At 37.5% G+C, this 19,644-nt stretch overlaps 1 protein-coding gene across 3 annotated transcripts; it reads left to right on the top strand.

Annotated features, from left to right (window-relative positions):
- Window positions 1-2,116: 2,116 nt before the first annotated feature.
- On the top strand, window positions 2,117-17,457 carry LOC130592349 (fatty acyl-CoA hydrolase precursor, medium chain-like). Of its 3 annotated transcripts, none has more exons than XM_057396601.1 (13): window positions 2,117-2,153; window positions 9,141-9,333; window positions 10,162-10,303; window positions 10,745-10,878; window positions 11,221-11,374; window positions 12,266-12,367; window positions 13,303-13,407; window positions 14,085-14,225; window positions 14,327-14,413; window positions 15,401-15,548; window positions 15,753-15,884; window positions 16,192-16,264; window positions 16,694-17,457. In XM_057396601.1, exons 1-13 carry the CDS (start codon window positions 2,132-2,134, stop codon window positions 16,866-16,868), a joined length of 1,608 nt encoding a protein of 535 aa, XP_057252584.1. In that variant the 5' UTR covers window positions 2,117-2,131; the 3' UTR covers window positions 16,869-17,457. The 3 variants fall into 3 exon arrangements, with proteins under 3 accessions (XP_057252584.1, XP_057252582.1, XP_057252583.1); XM_057396599.1 differs by lacking the exon at window positions 2,117-2,153 and adding an exon at window positions 8,204-8,330 and having other exon boundaries at window positions 9,129-9,333; XM_057396600.1 differs by lacking the exon at window positions 2,117-2,153 and adding an exon at window positions 8,243-8,330.
- Window positions 17,458-19,644: the final 2,187 nt, after the last annotated feature.

Raw genomic sequence — 19,644 nt, 5'->3', positions numbered from 1 at the left:
TGTATTGTATTCAGTTAATACATAGATTACATTGGCATTAAAGTTCACTTCTTAATCTAATCCTTTCTTAAGTTGGTCCTTCAATTTGTGTATGCTGTTTTGGATAATAAATTTTAGGTGATAAGGATATTTTTCTGGCTGTTTAGGAAGTATAAAGCTGACTGAGCTGACTCATCCTAAGTGGTGAAGATATTGGCTGATTTTAAAAGTGGGGGTTTCTGTGGTTGGTTAGTTTTCTTTTTAATTTTAAAAATGAGAGTTCAGTTTGGCAGCACAAGAAGTCCATGTTCATTGGATCTCAGTAGTGGAAAGTGTTCAACTTAAGTAGCCTCGTGGAATCCTACTTTTTCCAGCTCCTCTCTCCCTGCCTCATATATGTGCATGTATGTGTCTGTGCCTGGGTGGATGTATACATGCACAGACAGATGCACACACCTGTTCCCATATATTGAAATCTGCTTTCTGGTGTTGGTCTGTCTTCCTGGTCCACAAGAAGAATCATCAAAAAAATCCCAGGGCTGTTCACATTGGACTGGAACAACAGTAAATGCAACAGGTAGCTACTTATAGACAAAGTGAGATCATGGCCCTTTCCCACTTTTCTGACAGAAGTACATATTCCATAATGTATTGATAAGTAGACCTTGTTTTTTGGCCTCCACAGAGGCTGTTCATGGAGAAGAAGCTATAGTCTGGCCCTTAAATTTAATTTCCTCTTTAATTCTGAAAAACACAGGAGGCCTATTTTTATTCAAGAAGGGATAAAGAGCTATTTTGAAATATACAGTACAACAGAGACAGAGAGGTTGCCAATGACTGCCTACCAGAATGAACACAAGGCTCTGGGACAAAAGATTTTTGCTTCAGTACTGCACTAATGCTGTCTAACAAGTTTCATAACAATGTGTTGATTTAAGGATAAACTACTGTGTGTGAGAGATTTATGTAGAAACCTTCACCCAGGAAACCTTTACTGGCATAAATAAAAGCTTTTCAAAACAGCTGCTACATTGTACTGCATTTTTGCATATGATTTGATGCTGCAAAAATAAACACCAGTAGTATGGATAAAGTAGAAGGATGCAGTTCCAATGTTAAAAATATTGGAAAAGTTGAATGGCACTAATAAAATTGGGTTTCTTTTCTGGGCAGGCATCAAAAATATCAGGTTTGACTGAAACGGGTGAAAAACCAATCACTTCAACTTTAGAATTTTTACTACCAATTTTGGTAAGTACTGTTGCACTAATAATCTGAGAAGTGAGATTTTAATGCATATAAAAGATTTGTGATGTCTGGTGTTCTCTAATTTCCTGCTTCTTATATGACTATGTCTTAGTCATAGTGTTACTAAGACAGGACTTACACAAATAGGGTTGAGTCAGGCCTGGGATTTGGGAAAATTCTAGACCTCTGAACCAGCATTTTTATCTTATGTATTTGTATGTAGGCTTACTACAAATAGTGTCCCTAATCTTATGGTATCTGATGGTTAATCTCCTGGTTGATGGATTTCAAGGCAGGATTTTTCAATATGTTCATATTAAATTAAATGCAACTTTTAAAGTAGGTACTTCACACTCCTAGTTTTGAAATGTATCTTTCAAGCAGCAAATTCTAACGCTAAAAACATAGGCTGCCTTTGAAGAGCCCGTTGGTCTTGGCCTGTAGTCTAATACTCCATAAACCTTTCACGGACTCAGGGAAATTACTTTTTTAATTCCCATCTCTCTTCTGAAGAAAACAGAAGCCAAAGGTAATTAAGAGAAGTTTCTGGATCTTTGTTGATTCCTATAGCATTTCAACCCACATAAATCTGTTGCAAAGTTGACCTTAGGTGGTTTGTTTGGTTTGTTTTTTTGGGGTTTTTTGTTTGTTTGGGTTTCCCCCTTCCCAGAAGGTCTGAACAGATTTTATGTAAATAAAATGGTTTCCCATCAACCTGGGTGCTACCCTGGAGCTTTGTGCCTTTGCAGAATCTCTAAAGTTTAAAAGCATTTTTAGCTGCTAATTCACAGAGTGATAATTTTTGTGTTTGTGTCTTGTTTCCTTTTTCTCTTAGGATGTACCATGAGAGTTCCTGCCTGTGACAGTGGATGAATATCTAGGAAACAGGTGTTCCTGCTGAACTATGGGACTGATTTCTGGAGTTGGTAGGGGATGCAGAAATATCCTTACCACCCATTAAAGCATCCAATTGTCGCAGGGGTGAGCTAATGAACACCAGTAGGATACTCAGACTTCTTACTACATGCTGGATCAAATGTTGTAGCCAAAAATCCAGTCATGCGTAGGAGGCTGTTCTTGAAATTCCCCCTGGGAACTTGAGGGTGAAGAGCGATATAGGTATGCAGGCTTGTGTGAAGCAAGTGTATGTGCTCCTTTATCTTTGTACCAGTGTTGTACTTGTCCTCATAGTCACAATATATTGAGAGGAGAATGTAATAACACAGGTAGATGTTTGCTAAGTGAAGTATACGGGCTTAAAATTTAAAACATGCTAAAGCAACCTGGAATTTGTCCTTTGGCCTACTGCTGCTTGGGAAGTCAACAGCTCTGTATTCTGGAGACTTTCTGGTATTTAAGTGTAGACAAGCCATGCCAAAATACCCAAAACTGGAAAATAATTTGATGTTAGTTTGTTTTCTACAAGTTTTCCTGGGGTGAGACTGGGGTTCTTGGTCTCTTTTGCAGGTAGTGTTCCAGTTGCATTGAATAGAGCAAGGCTTGGAGCTCTAATGTTTAATTTTCTGCGTGAGATCTAGTGGTTAGTTTGAAGACTATTTTGTCCTTGATTTAATTAACATTTAAGCGTTTTATGTACAATGGGACTGGTCCATTGAGCAAGGATTAAGGGTGTACTCCCAGAATTGCCTTTGTCGTGCCAGTTTGGGCATTTTCGTAGGATTCTGGAAGTTTTGGTTTCTTCAAGCAGAATCCCATCTTGCTACAGTCCTAATGGATATGCCAGTCATGGAACAATTACATACAAGATGTCACATCAGGAATACTACAAATCCAGCAATTTGCTTTAATTGCATATGACTAAAATAATAATACTTGGGATGGAGTATTTTCTTTCCCATGAAACAAATTAGGAGCAGTTCTTATTTTGACAAAGAAACACAGAAATTCTACTTATTTTAAGTTAATTCACCATTTTTTCTACTTTTATTTTTGTCATTTGCACAGTAGTTCATAGTCTGTTTCACAGCCCACATAAATGAAAGTATTTCCTTTTACTCCATTGAACTTTGGACCAATACAATTATGTTGTAAAAGCATTTGTTAATCTGTTACTAGAGCCTTTTGATTTTGCTTATATTTTATATTTACTTTTTTACTAATGTTACCTTACACGAGAAAACACTACATAGTTCTTTTTCTATTTGCCTGAATTTACTGAGAGCATTAAAATAGCAAATATTTTTATTGGTTTATTGAGATGCATTTATAATTAATAACACACTGTAACTAAAATTATTTTCACCTAGCTGATAGAGTGGACATATGTGTAACTTTATTTAAATTCATTTTCATGAAGTGATAAGACATGGAATGACCTTGTCTTCTGTCAGAATGAAGAAATCTTTGCCTAGTCATGTTCTGAATAATAGGACGGATTTCAGGTCCACAACACAATGAAAGTAAACCATGTGGCCCGTTCCTTGAGTAGACCACTCCCATGCCTTTTAATGGGACTCAGGAAGCGTGGGTTCTTTTTTTGGTTCTGCTTCTGATTCCCTGAACAATTACAGGCAAATCACCTTATTTCCTTGTACCCCAATTCCCCCATTTGTAGAATAAGGATAATTATGCAAATCTCATTCATAAATAGAGTTCTGTTGATAATTGCTGTATTACTAACATATGACAAGTACAGTGCCTCTGTTGTAATCTTAAATTGTTACAACATATTCAAAGAGTTGAATGCTGCTTTTGTAGGAGCAATATTTTGACTTTTGCCACACATAATAATTATAGTGTATTTTGTCTCTCAGGTGAAGTTACAGAGGAAGAAAAGCACCTTACTAGACTCTAATGAAGTACTGGGTTAACTTGATCAAAATGGGTAAGAATCATGAGATTCATGACACACACTACTAGTCTGTGCTGACTCCATAGTGAGTTAGCTCTTTTGTTGATTTCAGTCTTCTGTGAATTCCACTGTAACTGAAAAGGACATCACTCTTTCTTGGTGTTTACAGAAATCCTAATGGAGAGGGTTTGATTGATTGGCTGTCTTAGAACCTAAATGAAGAATACTTACAGATGAATCTAAACCAAAAGAAAACGAGAAGGCTGAAGGAAAAGCAGGTAGTTTTTTTCTGGAGAAAGTTGATGTTTGAAAAGACAAATAACAACAGAATGGAGAACAAGAAGGTTATTTCAGAGTTACAGTTTATAGTCTTAACATGTGTATAATATGCAAACTATGAGGATAGTAAAAGAAATTATTGAAAGTGATTTTGTGGATAAAATTATGTTTCCTTTTACCTTTTCTTGACAGTTGCCATATTTGCAATTATTGACTGTAATAATTCCAATTGAGCTGTTTTGCCTTTGTGATCCTTTACTTTTTTCTTGGATTTGTCTACAAGAGAAGCCTCACTTATTAAACACAGGTACCAGATTTCCCCACTGCTCAGTTTTTTTTATCATTTCCACATGACTGAAGACAGAATGTAACATCAATCTTGTTTTAATGACATGAAATCAATAAAGACCCAATTTGCAAATAAAACTGTCTTTTGATGTCAAGTGTATCAGCGATGGTACAGAAGTTTTGGTTTGATTTAGATACAGAAATTTAATCTGTGGGGAAGGGAAAAAAAAGAGAAACTAAAGAATGTTCTGCTTTGTAGGTTGGTTTTTCAACAGTTACTGTGTTTCTGACTATTGTGATATACAGTCTGTAACAGTAGTGCTGGAATTAAGACTTCTCTCAAATGTTAGAAAAGTGAGAAACGGTCTCTACTACTCGCACTTTTTTCCTTTTAAATCCAGCAGTAACTCCCCTAAAACAATCAATGTTGGTAACATTAATTATACATTTCCTGTCCTTACCATGGTGCTCTTTATTGTGCTCCAAGCTGTTCTCTGTGCTATCAGTCACTTACAGATCTCTGTTTGCACTAGGTCACAGGCCTTCATTACTAGCAGTGGAGAGAGATTAATTTGTACCAGAGTGATTGCAGTGTCCTTTCTAGCTCACTGGCACTTGGAGTGTCAAGAGCAGGTCTTAAACACTGACTTCTTTCTCTGCTATGTCATTTCTTTCTTCTATCTGGATCCCAGGACACTCCAGCTGTCCCAGATGTATTCCTGACCATACTGCTACATCACAGCAGCATTATGCAGCTCCGCAGATCCTACAGGACACTAGGCATCTGTTCACCACTTTTTGAATCTCCCTTCTATGTCTCTGGAATAATTTAAGATTGTACATAGATATAATGTCTTACAGCAGCTCAGTGGCCATCCCTTCTTTTCAACTCATTTTATTGGAAGAAATAAGTTGGGATTTCCTGTGTCTTTTTGCCCAAATTCTGTTGCCAGTCAGAACTCAGAAGGTAGGATTAAACTGTAAACACAACTGCTGTTTCAGTAAGTAGCAATTCCTGCTAAGCATCTGCCCCTCCTCCTTTGTTTTCGCAAAGATCTTTTATGAGGGGAATACAATCTCAAAATAGGCTTGATAGATTTTCATTGCACACACAATTCCCCTGAATCCTGTACCACTCCCTTTCAAATGAGATAAATAAGCAGCATTGTATGTATATGTACAGAATATAAGCTTATCTTTTAAGTGTATGCAGAGAAGTGCAGTGGTGCTGACTTCTTACGCAGAGGCAGAGTGCTAAAAATAGATCACAGTGGAAAATGTCAAAATATTTTACTCCTATCTATTTAGAGGGGAGTGTTCTGATAACTCTGTATCATCTCAGAGACATCCCAATGTGAGATTAACACATGCTAAAGAGGCAGGCAGTTAAAGCCGTCCAAACACTAGCTTCGTAGACTCTAGCTCTAAGTTTTACACACTATAGCTTTATTGAGTTCTCACCAGGGGCTGAGTAAAAAACCAAACTGACCTGTTTCAAATGCAGAGTTCTAAACATTTCTATCATACATACTTGAGGCAAAATGTAATTGTGAGCTCTTATGCAATTATGAGCCTCTAAATGTGCTATTTGTCTCTATTTTTCAGCTGTTGAAATAAAGAAAGGTAGCAGTGCATTTAAATGTAGAGGCAAATGTCATCATATGTCAGGAGGCTTTTTTATTTATCTCTTTATTTAACATTTTTCACTGTTTGAGGGTAAACTGCAAAATGTTACCAAAACGTAATGCCAAACAGGATTCAAGAATTCCACTTTTCAGGTATGTAGCACTGTCTCCAGTTTGTCAAAAGAGTGAAAGTTTCCACAGTTGCAGCGCATACAGGTCATGCTTGCAGATCCATACAAAGTATCTACAGGTAAGGCTATAGGGTCCTAAAATCCAATTTCTTTATTATCCTTTTGTAAGTAAAATTGGCAGAGTTTGCAGAAACTGTTTTGCACTTGTAATATTTTTAGAATGGCTTCTTCCCTGGGACTGTGGATTGGATATGGGTTAAGACGTTTTGTAGAATGGGTACTTGGGAGAGCAGTAGTGAGTAGAATGAAGACTGAAGATTAAGGCTTGGAAATAGCCAATGAGGGGGGGATATAATGGGAAAGCAGATGAGAAAGGACAGTTCAGTAAAATCAGTAAAGATCAGGGAGAGAAAAGGAACTGTTTATGGAGATAAAGTCTGCAACATCAAAAGGAGAAAGGAGCAAGCAGAGTTCAAAGCATTGCTTTGTAGCAAAGCATAGCATCGGCATTGTTAACAGCGTGGCTGCCGCAGCGCAGAGCGCAGTACAGAGGGCAGGACTCTCCTGATTAACAAAGCAAGTGCTTAAGGTACGCAGCATGCACTGAACATGTACATCTACCTATCAACGGTTTGCTCTCTAAGCAGTCCAGTATAAAGTTGACTGGGGTTTACCTATGAGGGCTATAAATCACACCCGTGCAGAAACACTTAGGAAGATCTGGAGTAAAGTACACAAGCATAGCCGTAGTGCACGGGACTACTAGGTGCATAATATAGGTGCTGAACTGCTCTAATGACTGCGGGTCTTCACAGCTCACTTAGCTGAAAACAAATGTGCAAGCAGTAGGTGAATCTATAGAAATGCTGTCTCTGGCAACTGAGAACTCTGATGATATAAAATTGCAAAATGGCCTTTTTGGGGCAAGAGTTGAGCCTTGCCAGAAAAACAAAAAGGGGAACAAGGGCCAAAGCTTACATAAATCTAGCACAATCCCTTAGTTAACATGGGTGGATAATCTCTTTCATTTCTATTCAACTTCCCTCCTTTTTGTATTGCACTCCAATGACAGATGTGAGTTCACACAGAAGCCCATGCATGCTTCTGATTTTTCAGAGGTATTAAATGTATAGTTCCACCCAAACCCTTCAATATTGTTCCCACACTACAAAAACTGAAAAAACTCACCAGTTTAGTATTGCAAAACTCATGTTAGATACCAACCAACCATCCCTGAGCATACAGGACTGAGTGACGGAGTATCCACCCTGCAGGGAAGGCTAAGATTCTTCTAGTATTGTTTTTGTCAAACAATATCCTCCTGTGAGAATAAAAATACCTCAACTTTTAGTTCAGCAAAAGCACATTTTTCAGGAGTATTGATCTGGATTTTGTGGCTATGTTGTGTGTTCCTTACATTGAGATACTGATGCCAAAATGAAGTAAATAGGTGTAGTGAAAGTATAGTTCTCTTCCTGATCTCTTTACTGTGTGGTATGAGGAAATCCCAGCTTTATTGTGAAAAATTGCAGTGTTACAGCAGCAGGACAAGTCTCCTGGTGTAGTAGAACGCTCTTTTCAAAGCATTTTAAAGCACACAGTTGATGCCTGAGGTTTTGTGAATGAGAGAAGGAGCACTAGAGAGCCAGTATGAAACCTGTGGGGCCGCTCTGAGAGGCAGGAAGTCTCCCTCTTGCCACATGCAGCGCAATCGTGGTGGATTTCCCCTGGAGGAGTGCCTTACGAGCAGGGCAGTTGTTCTGGATGCCCGCAGCTGGGTTGGCTCGCAGCTTGGGTGTTGCTTTTCCTAATCAGTATTCACCTTGCGTAACAGATACACATACTGGAATATATAAGACAATGCACTGAGAACACAAACGTGACTAGCTTGCAAGATGGCAACTGGAAAGGACGCGTTGCTGCTGTGCTTGATTCTCACCATCCGGGTCACAGTGCTTGTAGCTACTGGTAAGCTGCAAAAGGGCTTTTCCCCGTTGCCTTCTGTAAGGAAATAGAGCAGAGGTGCAGCTTGCTCCCCTAAGAGAACCCCACCTTTAAGCTTGCTCATCTAGGGGAACCCCAGCTTTATCAGAGGAGCTGGGCACTCAACCTCACTGCAGTGAAATTGTCTGAATAGCAAGAGTTCTTAAATAATTTCTGTGATCTGTTTTCAATCGTTTGTCTTATTTGCCTTTTTTTGCAAATAGAAAAATCAAATTCTTGTTCCAAAATCTTGGCTGATGAGACACAGTAGATGACAGATCCAGATTTGTAATTTGGTATTGAGAACTTCCATCTTAAAATGAATCTTGCTTAAATCTTAACAGTATTTGTATATGCCAGATTATTTTCAGTATGTTAGAAGCTTTTTCATTTAGCTGTGTACCCTATATGAAGCATCTGGAATGTATTTTGTGTGCTCACAAATCTTTTCCTAAAAAGGAAATGCCTTTTCTTAATGATAGCAACCTCTTGGACTTTTAACTAACAACTTGGATCAAAAAGGATTAAGATCTATATGCAATTATTAATGTGTGTATGTAGTAAGAAAATACATATACCCAAGATAGATCATACATACAAACCAATCAAAATGAAGGCTGAAATAATGTCAGTTATATTGACTAGAGTTTGTTGAAGCCTTATGCTTGGAAATTAATTGTTAAAGCAAACAAAAGGTGTGTATTTATGTAGCTAAAGCTCTTAGAAATCTGGCAGTTACTCATGAACTGACTGATCATGTGACTTTGTGTTCATATCCTCCAGAGCAGAAAGCAGAGCCGCCAGAAGTGGTGACCAAGTACGGGACACTCCGAGGGTACCAATTCAAAGTAGACGCAGCTGAGAAGAGTGTGAATGTTTTTTTGGGAGTTCCTTTTGCTAAGCCCCCTGTTGGACTACTGAGGTTTTCTGAACCCCAGCCACCTGAGCCATGGAAGGGTGTCAGAGATGCCACTTCCTATCCACCAATGTAAGACAGTGACAAAAACATAGATCTTTATTAATATGGAATTCCAGGACACTGATGTACAGGGCAGCGAAAATCCACAAAGATTAATTCCTTGGTGCCACCTGCAACTGTTACAATGAATGCATTTCTAAAGGCATCTTTATAAGCTTCTGGTTTTATTAAAAAATTCTATGTAATGGACATCAATGATGAACTAAAATGGACTGGCACTTTGCCAATAATGTTCTGTTTTGGGAGCATTTGGCCATAACTTAGCAATGTTTATAAACTGTGTACCTTTGGAGCAGAAACAGGAAGAAACTGAGGAACTGTCGGAATGCAATATTAGAATTAAAAAAATGCTGAGACACATGCTTAACAGGACACACAAGAAAGGCTGATCAGTTCTAGTCTATACTGTAAATGTCTTACTCCATTTGTACTACTGCTCTTGTTTAATACCTCAAGCTTAATACCTAGCATTATTATAAAAAGCTATTGAAGGTGTAAAATAATTAATTTGCATTTCTATTGAAGTGATTTAAGGCCATTTGTATTTGCAGGTATATTTCTGTGATATTTTGAAACATGCAAAATTATATCTGCATGTCACTGTGTGCTGCCATAGACTATGTCTCTGCTCTGACTCTCTTTAATGCCAGGTCAAAGGAAGAAAACACATTTAAAGTGAAAAAAAACAAATAATTATATTTTCTGTTGCCAACAATACAGAAATGTACCAGAGACTGGTTTCTGGTTTTCATTTTGTTGTAAAAGACAGAAAAGCTACAATTTATAGCTTTGAGGTTTTAGTTATCTCTGTTTCTTGTTGTTTTTTCTTTTATTCAGGTGTCTACAGGATAAAGAAGGACAGCTTTTTTCGAACTATATTACTAATAGAAAAGAAAAAGTTATCCTGCAAGTGTCTGAAGATTGCTTATACCTAAATGTGTATACACCCGTTTCTACAGGAAAACAGGAAAAGCTGCCTGTAAGCAAAATCATTATAAGACCTCTAGCAAAATTATCTTACAGCAAACCTACGACCTGTGCTGTATGCAGACCTAGACGTGCAGTGTGGTAATGGTGATTAACTTACGTGCTTTACCCCAGTAGGTATTTGCTGAGATTTAAGAGACACAAAATCCTATTTTATAAATAAAATGTTATTGATATTTTATTTAGGTAATGATTGATTTCTTCTCAATAATCTGTGAAAAGTCATGGGGCACTGATATAATGTAAGTATTTAATAAAATCAGTGCTATTTTGTAAGATTGCAGGCCTCATATTGAAAGACTTCTATTTGTGAAATGAAATCTGAAAGATTCAGGAGTGAAATAGCACAAAATACTGTATATTGGCTTATATTTAGTTTTTATCACTGAGAGCTCTTATCTGTGCTGGGTTACTTCTGGTTTTGTCTTTTCAGGTCTTTGTATGGATCCATGGAGGTGGATTAGCTCTTGGAGCAGCTTCATCATATGATGGTTCAGCATTAGCAGCATTTGACAATGTGGTAGTTGTAACAATTCAGTACAGATTAAGTATTCTTGGATATTTTAGGTAAGATATTTTATGGTGTTTTTTTGCTAAGTGATTTCCAAGATTATGTGTGCAGAGCCTCTGTGTAGAGACATACGGAATACTTGCTTATGCAAAGAAACTATACATTTCTTAATTACATATGCAACAGTTGGGAATAATTTACAAGTCCCAAATCAGCTTCCAGGTCTGTTCTTGTTCGACTGCTACTCTGATTTCAATGCTTTGTGAGCATTTATTTTTTTAGTTATGTAGAAAAACTCTGTGTAGAGAATGGCAGCTGATTTCTGATACCACAGATTGTAATTTTTCTGCATTTTTCTTGCACTGAGCATTTAAAACAAATCTGTTCTTCCTCTGCAGCACTGGTGATAAGCATGCCCGAGGTAACTGGGGGTATTTAGATCAAGTAGCAGCTCTTCAGTGGATTCAGGAAAATATCATGCATTTTGGAGGTGATCCAGGATCTGTCACTATCGCTGGAGAATCTGCAGGAGGAATCAGCGTTTCTGCTCTTGTAAGTTTGTAGTAATACTGAATTTTAATTACTTGTGGGGAAAAGACACCATCCACTTTCACTTGTAGTACCTGCATGTAAAGTCAGTGAGAGAAAAGGAATTGTTTTGCAGGAAATGACACATCACCTTGGTCTATAATACAACAATATAATACAGCTTCTGAATGATGAAAATGGTATTTTCATACACAAATCTTGTAGTTCAGACCCAAAATGTAACTTCTCATCTGCTAAATAGAATTCAGGGGTGGAGGGGGAAGGATTTCATTGCCAAAACCCCCAAAATTTATCCTGAGAAGTTCTTTACGGGGACGTATCACCAATTTCCTGGTTGCTTTGAGAGCCACTTGTGCAAATGAGGTGAATGGTCATAATAGCTGAACGAAATATGCACGTTGTGACCCAATGATATGTAAAATTTTTATATCAACACTGAGCACATTGGCCAAGAGTTTCTTCTTATCCAGTCTCTCACAATTTGGTACAGATCACATAGTGAAACCAAGGTTCAGAGATACATGTGATAAAAATCCCTGCTGTAAGCTTCTGACCTCTGGCCAATAGCTCTTTATTCCTCTTCTGCAGCACAACCAGACTATCTTGGACACTGTTCTATTTGATCTATATCTGGCTTGCAGTGTAGTTCCATGAAGTCTTGGAAGGAAGCTGCTATGGTAGAGCAAAAGGCAGGCACAAACGTCGTATCATTGACAGTGCTGCCAGAGCCCTTTCCATAACTGAATTATGATCAGAGCCTACAGAATAACAGTGTTACGACATTTGTTTTCAAAATATTTTAAAGGGCAATTCCTCATACTGAAATTTTAAGTCAGTGGTCAGAACACAATGCTTGTCATGCTTGAAATGCTTGTTATTGTTTTTTTTTCACAGATCTTATCTCCCCTAGCAAAGGGCTTGTTCCATAAGGCCATTTCAGAGAGTGGTACTGCAATCAGAGCTTTGTTCACTGACCATCCTGAAGAGGAAGCACAAGTGGGTATTTTGTGATAATTTTAATTATTTTCCCAAATAGTTTTACGTACCTTAAACAGTGTATTCCAAAATATAGAAACAGATTTTTGTCTTGTGACACTACAACCACAGTCATTAAAGACAGTATTTCTGTGCAAATAATTCATATTTAATGATGCCTTGCTTGTCAAATACCCAAATATCCATATATGTCTGAGTGAAAGAGAAAGACTAACAAAGTGATGAGGGAAGGGAGGGAAGAAGTGTGACATGTAAAGGAATACTATAACGTATACTGACTTCAAGAAAAGTTGAGATATAATTTTTGGCTGGAAAACAGCACCAGATTCTGAGCATTATTCTTTTTCCCTGCTATTTGGTGCCTGTTGTGTGCAAATAAACAAGACTTTATTCTGTTTTTTTATATTTGAAAAGAAGAGCTGGTTTCAACCTTTTTTTTTTTTTTTTTTTTTTAATAATTATTATTTAACTGGGAAAAACAAACAAACAAAACTCCCAAGAACCGAGATTTGAAAATCTGGGATATAAAAGAGGCAACATTATAAAAAGCTCTGTTTCTCTAATGATGACTGTTATTCCATCAAAAAGACATCAATAATTGTATAATGTGCTCTTTGTTACCATCTATCTATCGGTTGTATTCTGACTATGCATCCCTCTAACTCCTTTATGTCATCCAGCCTTCTCAGCCCATGTTATTTACCAGAATGACTTTCTCGGTCTATTCGTATATCAAAATACTCTGGAGGGACGTTTTGTCCTGCTCATCCCACAGTGTGAAAGCTTCCTGTTCTCTACGTCTGCAGGGGGAGCATGTGTGGCCTCGATGATCCTTACGCACAAGCTTAGACTTCCCCCTGCTGGATTCTCAGTCGCAGCTTCAAATAGAGTCCCTATTGGAAGTATCTGAAAAAGTTTATTTTTATCGATTGCAGAGTATTGCTGCTGCCTCTGGCTGTGAAAAACCGAGTTCAGCTGCCATAGTTGAATGCTTAAGAGGAAAAACAGAAGAAGAGATAGTACAGGCAATGCTAAAACTGGTATGTGAAATTACACTTTTTGGTTTCAAATGGCATTTCAAATTTTATTGTAACAGAGCATGCTGTTTGGCTGTTGTAATATTAGAATGTGAAGTGACTGTAATATCTGATCTGCTTGACCCTCTCAGGATTTGACAGCTATGCTATGCTATACCTCACCTGAAAAAATGTGAACAGGTTACTTCCCTTTCATTCTGCGTGGACTTTAAGCTACCTGTATTTTGCTGTCATACTGTACCAGGAGAAGGAAAAGAGTGTAGAAAATATCAGTTTCTCCTGGAGAACCTGAAAATTAATTACTATATTATGTCATACTTAAAATTTCTTATCACAATGCTGGAGTTCATGTTCCTTTGCAGTTTCAACACAAAAATTGTTTTTTTTCCCTGACTGTTCCACACATGGAACTAACTAAGAGATGTAAACTGGACATCATCATCTATGTTTTGCAAACATTAAAAGTATGATGTTAATCTTCACTGAATCTTCTGCAGAAAATCTTTCACAGAAAATTTAGAGATAGTTTGAATACTATTAATTATTAGATTTTCAGTTGGCACTTAATTTGTTTTTCTTTGGCACTACAGTAAAAAAAAATTGCTTTTTTTTCCTAGAAGCATAATTAATATATTAATGAAGCTTTGTGGTTTGTGGTGTTTGTTTTTTTTCTTGTCCAGCCTTCCATGTTGATCAGTACATCTATAGATGGCGTGTTTTTTCCAAAGAGTCCCGAGCAATTACTATCTGAAAACGCGATCAATGCAGTCCCATATATAATAGGAGTAAATAATTGTGAATTTGGATATGTAATTCCTATGGTAAGAGACTGATCATGTTGTTATTTATGTATCGTTTTGTTAATACAGGATTATTTTATTAATATAAGATTTTCTAATAAATACTATTCTGTATCATGCAGATGATGAAATTTCCTGCTTACACAGATGGTCTGGATGAAAATGTTGCACGTCAAGTTTTACAGACCTCCTTAGCATTATCATTTAAGGTAAGAGGCCATTTTCAGAATAGCCCAGTGCTGCTTTTTCACTGATCTGGTTTTGTGTTTGTAGTCCTGAAGGAGTACATGTTAGAGAAAAACTTCTCTCAAACAAAGCTGTTTGACAGCGTCCTATCATTGGGCAGTACTGGGAAGCATTTGTGGTGTATTCCTGTCATTCCTGCCATTAGTGATTGAAAATAGACTCTAAATTTCTATCCTAAGTACCTCTCTTCTTAAAAGAGTTCTGTGGAAATCCAGAGGTGATTCAGGTACCTAAGCATAGGCCTCTTGTGACATTTTAGATACCTTAGGTTATAAAACGTGTATGACATGAGATCTATAGAACACACCCTTATGAAGCAGTAGCTGGAGACCAGAAAGGACAACCTGAGATGTTTAAAATGGCTCTGAGAGACCTATGTTCAGGTTTCTTGTGGTTTTGCTTCCCTGTAATGTACATACCTCTCAGCTTTCCAGTTCCCTTGTGCTCTCCTGAAATACTAAGTGCAGAAAAACACATATTAATAGGTAAGAAGGATTTTATAAATGTGGCTAGGATTTGGAATGGATCATTCAGTGTCACAGACAGCCATCATGAACTTGGAAAGGCTTGTTTTTTTGAACAAATTATGTCTATCTACAGCAATAAATTAATTTTGTGGAAACCAACAGCATTTCTTATGAGAGTTACTTCCACAGAAGGCAGAACAGGTTACTGTATCTATTTATCAGCATCGCTGACTGATGTTTATCTAAAGATGTTTGAGCTTTAGATCTTGCAAACCTCTTTTCCCTGAGAACATCTATAACTGATAGCTGTGTAACTCCTGATTCTGAGCTTTAAGCCACACTCTGACACAGTTGAGGATTTTCTCTGAAAGTAGTAATGTTTGGGGTTTAGCCAGGGACGTGAAGATGGCACACTCAATTAATGCTGTTAATCTTTATTATATTTGTCATTATTATAAGAAGTATTTTTGTTGTTCATTTCAGGGTGTTGCTTCTGAAGTTGTTGATCGGGTATACAATGAATACATAGGGAATGCAAAAAACCGTGCTGAAGTACGAGATGGCCTTCTTGATGCCTTAGGAGATTCTCTTTTTGTTCTGTCATCCATTGAAGTGGCTAGATACCATAGAGGTATGTCTCTGATTCAGCATCTATTAAAAGAAATGTGTAATTCCAGGGGTGTGTTTTGGACAGTACAAATCACACTTCATTATCCAAAAAAAAAAATGATAGTGTTTTCATTTTACCAAAACTGCTTGTAATGGAAATTTATTATCTTTTGTGATAGGTATAGTCACCTCTTCCACTAACGCTCTTCTGTATCTTTTCTACTAGATGCTGGCAACCCAGTCTACTTTTATGAATTTCAACATCGACCAAGTTCAGGGGAAGGTGTTATACCAGAGTTTGTAAAAGCAGATCATACAGATGAGATTGCCTTTGTCTTTGGAAAGCCATTCTTGGCTGGTGATGTATCCATTCTTCTAATGTATTCCTTTTAAAACATCATTATTACTCATTTACTTACTGAGAGGCTTTAGAATAGAAATGTTTCTTTTAGAAACACTGGACTCAACATAAACATTTTCTGTCTTTAGTAGTATCTGCTTTTCATGAAATCATTCATCTGCTGTCCTCCTCTAGAGCGCTGCTCAGGTAGAACTATAGCTCAGAGTAATTAGTAGAACTGATTACAGTCTATTGGAATTTATATAGCTGCTACTCTTTTGATTATTCAGGTTTTAATATTGCTATTTTGTCTCTCACTTTGCAGGGCATGCTACAGAAGAAGAAGAAAAACTTAGCAGAACTATTATGAAATACTGGACTAACTTTGCTAGAAATGGGTGAGAATTGTAATGCTAATTACAGCTCAAGTTTTGTCTGTGCTGCCTGAAATATATGCCTGAAGGAATACTCACATGGTGGTTCCTACAACTGTGATGGAATTTAAGATAAATACTGAAGCAAATTATTTCTATACGTAATGATTTTGAGAAAATCTTCTAAACAAACCTGCAGACCAAAGTAAAAAAAAACAACCACCAAACCTCTGTTATTCCATCTGCAGTGGAGTTTTACATCCAAAAGTAATGGCAATTATTAAACTTTTGTTATTCCATTAATGAGCAGTTTGATAAAAAACATCCATCTATTAGGTACTAGAATCACATAATCTGAGCTTGTGTTAGTTTTCTGAAATACTCTCAACCAGACAAGACAGAGCACAACTGACAGGCAAATGAAAAGCTAACTTTTCTTTATGTTATTTCCAGAAATCCCAATGGAGAAGGCTTGGTCCATTGGCCTCAGTATGATCTGGATGAAGAATACCTGGAAATAGACCTAACGCAAAAGGCAGCAAAGAAATTGAAAGAACACAGAGTAGATTTTTTTATACAGCTCACAAAAGAAATGAGGAATGAAAAGAGAAAACACACAGATTTATAAAAGTTGTAGAGGGTAGAGATTGTTTACGAAACCTGAAATAAAGTCAAACAAACTTATTTTGTCAGGATGCAGAATTTAATAATCACCTTCTAACTCACTATTATGTAATCTGTTGTCAAGATCACAGGGAAAGGAGAGAATCGAGGGAAATGTCAAATGTTTGTGGGACTAAAAATCACTATTTAATGAAGCAAGCAGAAAAAAAACATGATCATTCAGGCTCAAAAAGACCTTGGTATCTATTTGGTGGATATCAAAACTGAATAATGCTCATGTGAGAAGGGGAAATGAGGGAAAAATTGGCAGACATTGAAATCTGTAAGAAATTATCTATAAAGAATATATCAAAAGTGTCAGACATATGATATATGTTTATTCCCCTCTTCTTCCAGACTAGAATGGTCAGATATCATTCTTACAGACTCTTTGCACTTTCTTTAATTGGAAATAGCTTGTAGGGAGCACAGCATCCATCAAAAGAAACTCAGTCAGATGGGCTTGACATCTCACAAATGAGGACAGAAGATCTCTACTTGTTTTCTAGTTTTGTAAGGTGTTACAAATTAATGTTGCTTTTGATTTTTTGGAACTTCCTTTTCATTCACTTAGCTGATACAGGCTAATTCTAAGAGGTTAAATCACACCCAGGAAGCCGGAAATGTGTCCAGTTTCTTTGTTCAACCTGAAACGTTTCAGATAGGATTTTTCCAGCCTTTTTTTGCAGAACCTGAGTATGGAGGCTCTAGGTTTTTTACAGACTATTCTGTGGTGTGATTATCTGTTCTTGAACCCTTCCTGGCAAAGAGTTCACAAGTCATCGGCTGAAGGCAGGAGGTATTGCTGGCAGGAAAGACACCCACTGGGACAGAGGGGAGAGCAAGTATGATGTTGATCACTGCATGTTGTTAGCTCAGTATTGTTCATGGGCTCACAAAAGGAAGACCTGCTGCTCTGCAAAGTACGCACATGCAGTCTTCCTGACTCTGGCCTTCAGCTGCTGTTCACTGTGACTTAGTTGCTGAAGAAAGTACTGTTCATGAAGGAGTAAAGCACAGTTAATAAAAGAAAATTGTCAGTCTTCTGTTACACTGATTGCAGATAATTCCGTCTACACTACTGTGAAAAACCTGATTCAGCTGCAGTGATTCACTGCTTAAGAGGAAAAAAATATACCAGCAAAAGAGATGGTAATCATAACTCTATTAATGGTTGCTAGTGCTGTACTTTTAAGACAGAATAAATCCTTCTTTAAGATGATAATAACTCAAAGCAAATCCATTGTATCACACTTGCTTGGCTCTTGCAGAACTTCACAACAGTGGACTGGAACAGTAATAATGCACCTGAAGAATGTGAGCAGGTACATTCCCTACCTTGCATTTCAGGGTAGAACTGCATTCATCACAGGAATGTAAACAATTAAGTTTATTTTACCCTTGGAATGGTCATGAACACCAACTAGTTAAAATTGCAAAGATGGAACTGGCAGCTTTGTGCAGCCCATTGTGTCACCTTTGTCGTCAGCAAGGCACTTCCTAGCAGCTGGCTGATTTTCAACAGTGTGTGCAAGAAGGAATGACTTGCATATTGGAGGAAGTAATACAGGATTTCTCAACCCTTTCTAGGAAGTGCAGCCATGAAGAATGCTCTCCTTGTTGCAAATGTAACCTTTTGTTAATAGCTGTTTTATCTGTTGCCATAACCAGTTTTTCCGTATCACTGTGCTGGCTTGTCAGTGCTTTTGGAATCTTACCATGTAATCTGATTTTAACCCTGTTACTCATGCAACTCTAAGACGTTAGAAACTCATTAAGAAGTTACTGTCTGTCTTGAGTGCTATTAAATTCTTAACTGGTACTAAAATTGCATAAGAGAAACTCAGAACAATGCCTGAGAATTAATTACTTTTGGCATTATAAATTATAGCTAAAAATAGGTCACTTGAGTGATTTCTTTAGGTAAATATTAAGAGAGCTGAATTATTTTCTCAAGCAAAACTGACAGATAAGTAATGAAGAGGTATTTTTCTCTCCAGCGTTCTCTCGCTATTGATGCAGTTGTGAACTGCGTATTTCTCCCTAAAAACCCATTGCTGCTGCTGGCTGAAAAAAGTCTCAATGCAGTCTGTAATTAGACATAACAGGACTAACAAACCGCAAATTTGGATTTATGCTTCCAACTGTAAGATACATACAATGCCTTTTATTTGTATGTTGATTTATTAACTATTCAAGCTCATGGGAGCTAACAGAAAACATTCTTTCACCCTGCAGGTGCTGAAATAGAGCACAGAGTCCTTCACAGTGAGAGGCAATTCTAATGTGCTGATTGTTATTTAGTGAGGGTAGGTACTTCAGGCCTCCACTAGTCCCTCTTCCCTCTCCCTCCTCCTCCCTCCCCTCTTCATTTTCTTAGATACAGACGCTGTGGCAGGATTTCCCCATGTACTGCAATGTCCTTGAACTAAGTGCAAAGTGTAGAGGGACATTAAGGTTGTCATTCAGGCTCTACACAGGGTCCATCATTTTGGGGTCTTGGAGGCTGGTTCCCAAAGCTCCAGGAGACTCTTCCCCTTCAAGCTCCTGCAAACCTCTTTCTTCCAAGTGAAGCTGTAAGATGTAACATTGAACCACCAGCAATGAGTTTCAATTACTTCTTTCACTTGTCTATTAGTGTAGTATAATTTCAGGAATTTAAGCATCAACCAAGTGTCCTAGGTTCAGCACTAGCAGTCATTTTTTCTCCTTGTTAGTAGCTGGTGCAGTGCTGTGGTTTT

Source organism: Pezoporus wallicus, unplaced genomic scaffold (genome assembly GCF_028554395.1).
Source record: "Pezoporus wallicus isolate ANWC-B61680 ecotype Strahan unplaced genomic scaffold, APGP_CSIRO_Pwel_v1 contig_3820, whole genome shotgun sequence".
Lineage (NCBI taxonomy): Eukaryota > Metazoa > Chordata > Aves > Psittaciformes > Psittacidae > Pezoporus > Pezoporus wallicus.
Note: the sequence above shows the minus strand (reverse complement) of the source record. Positions and strands in the feature narration are given on the sequence as shown.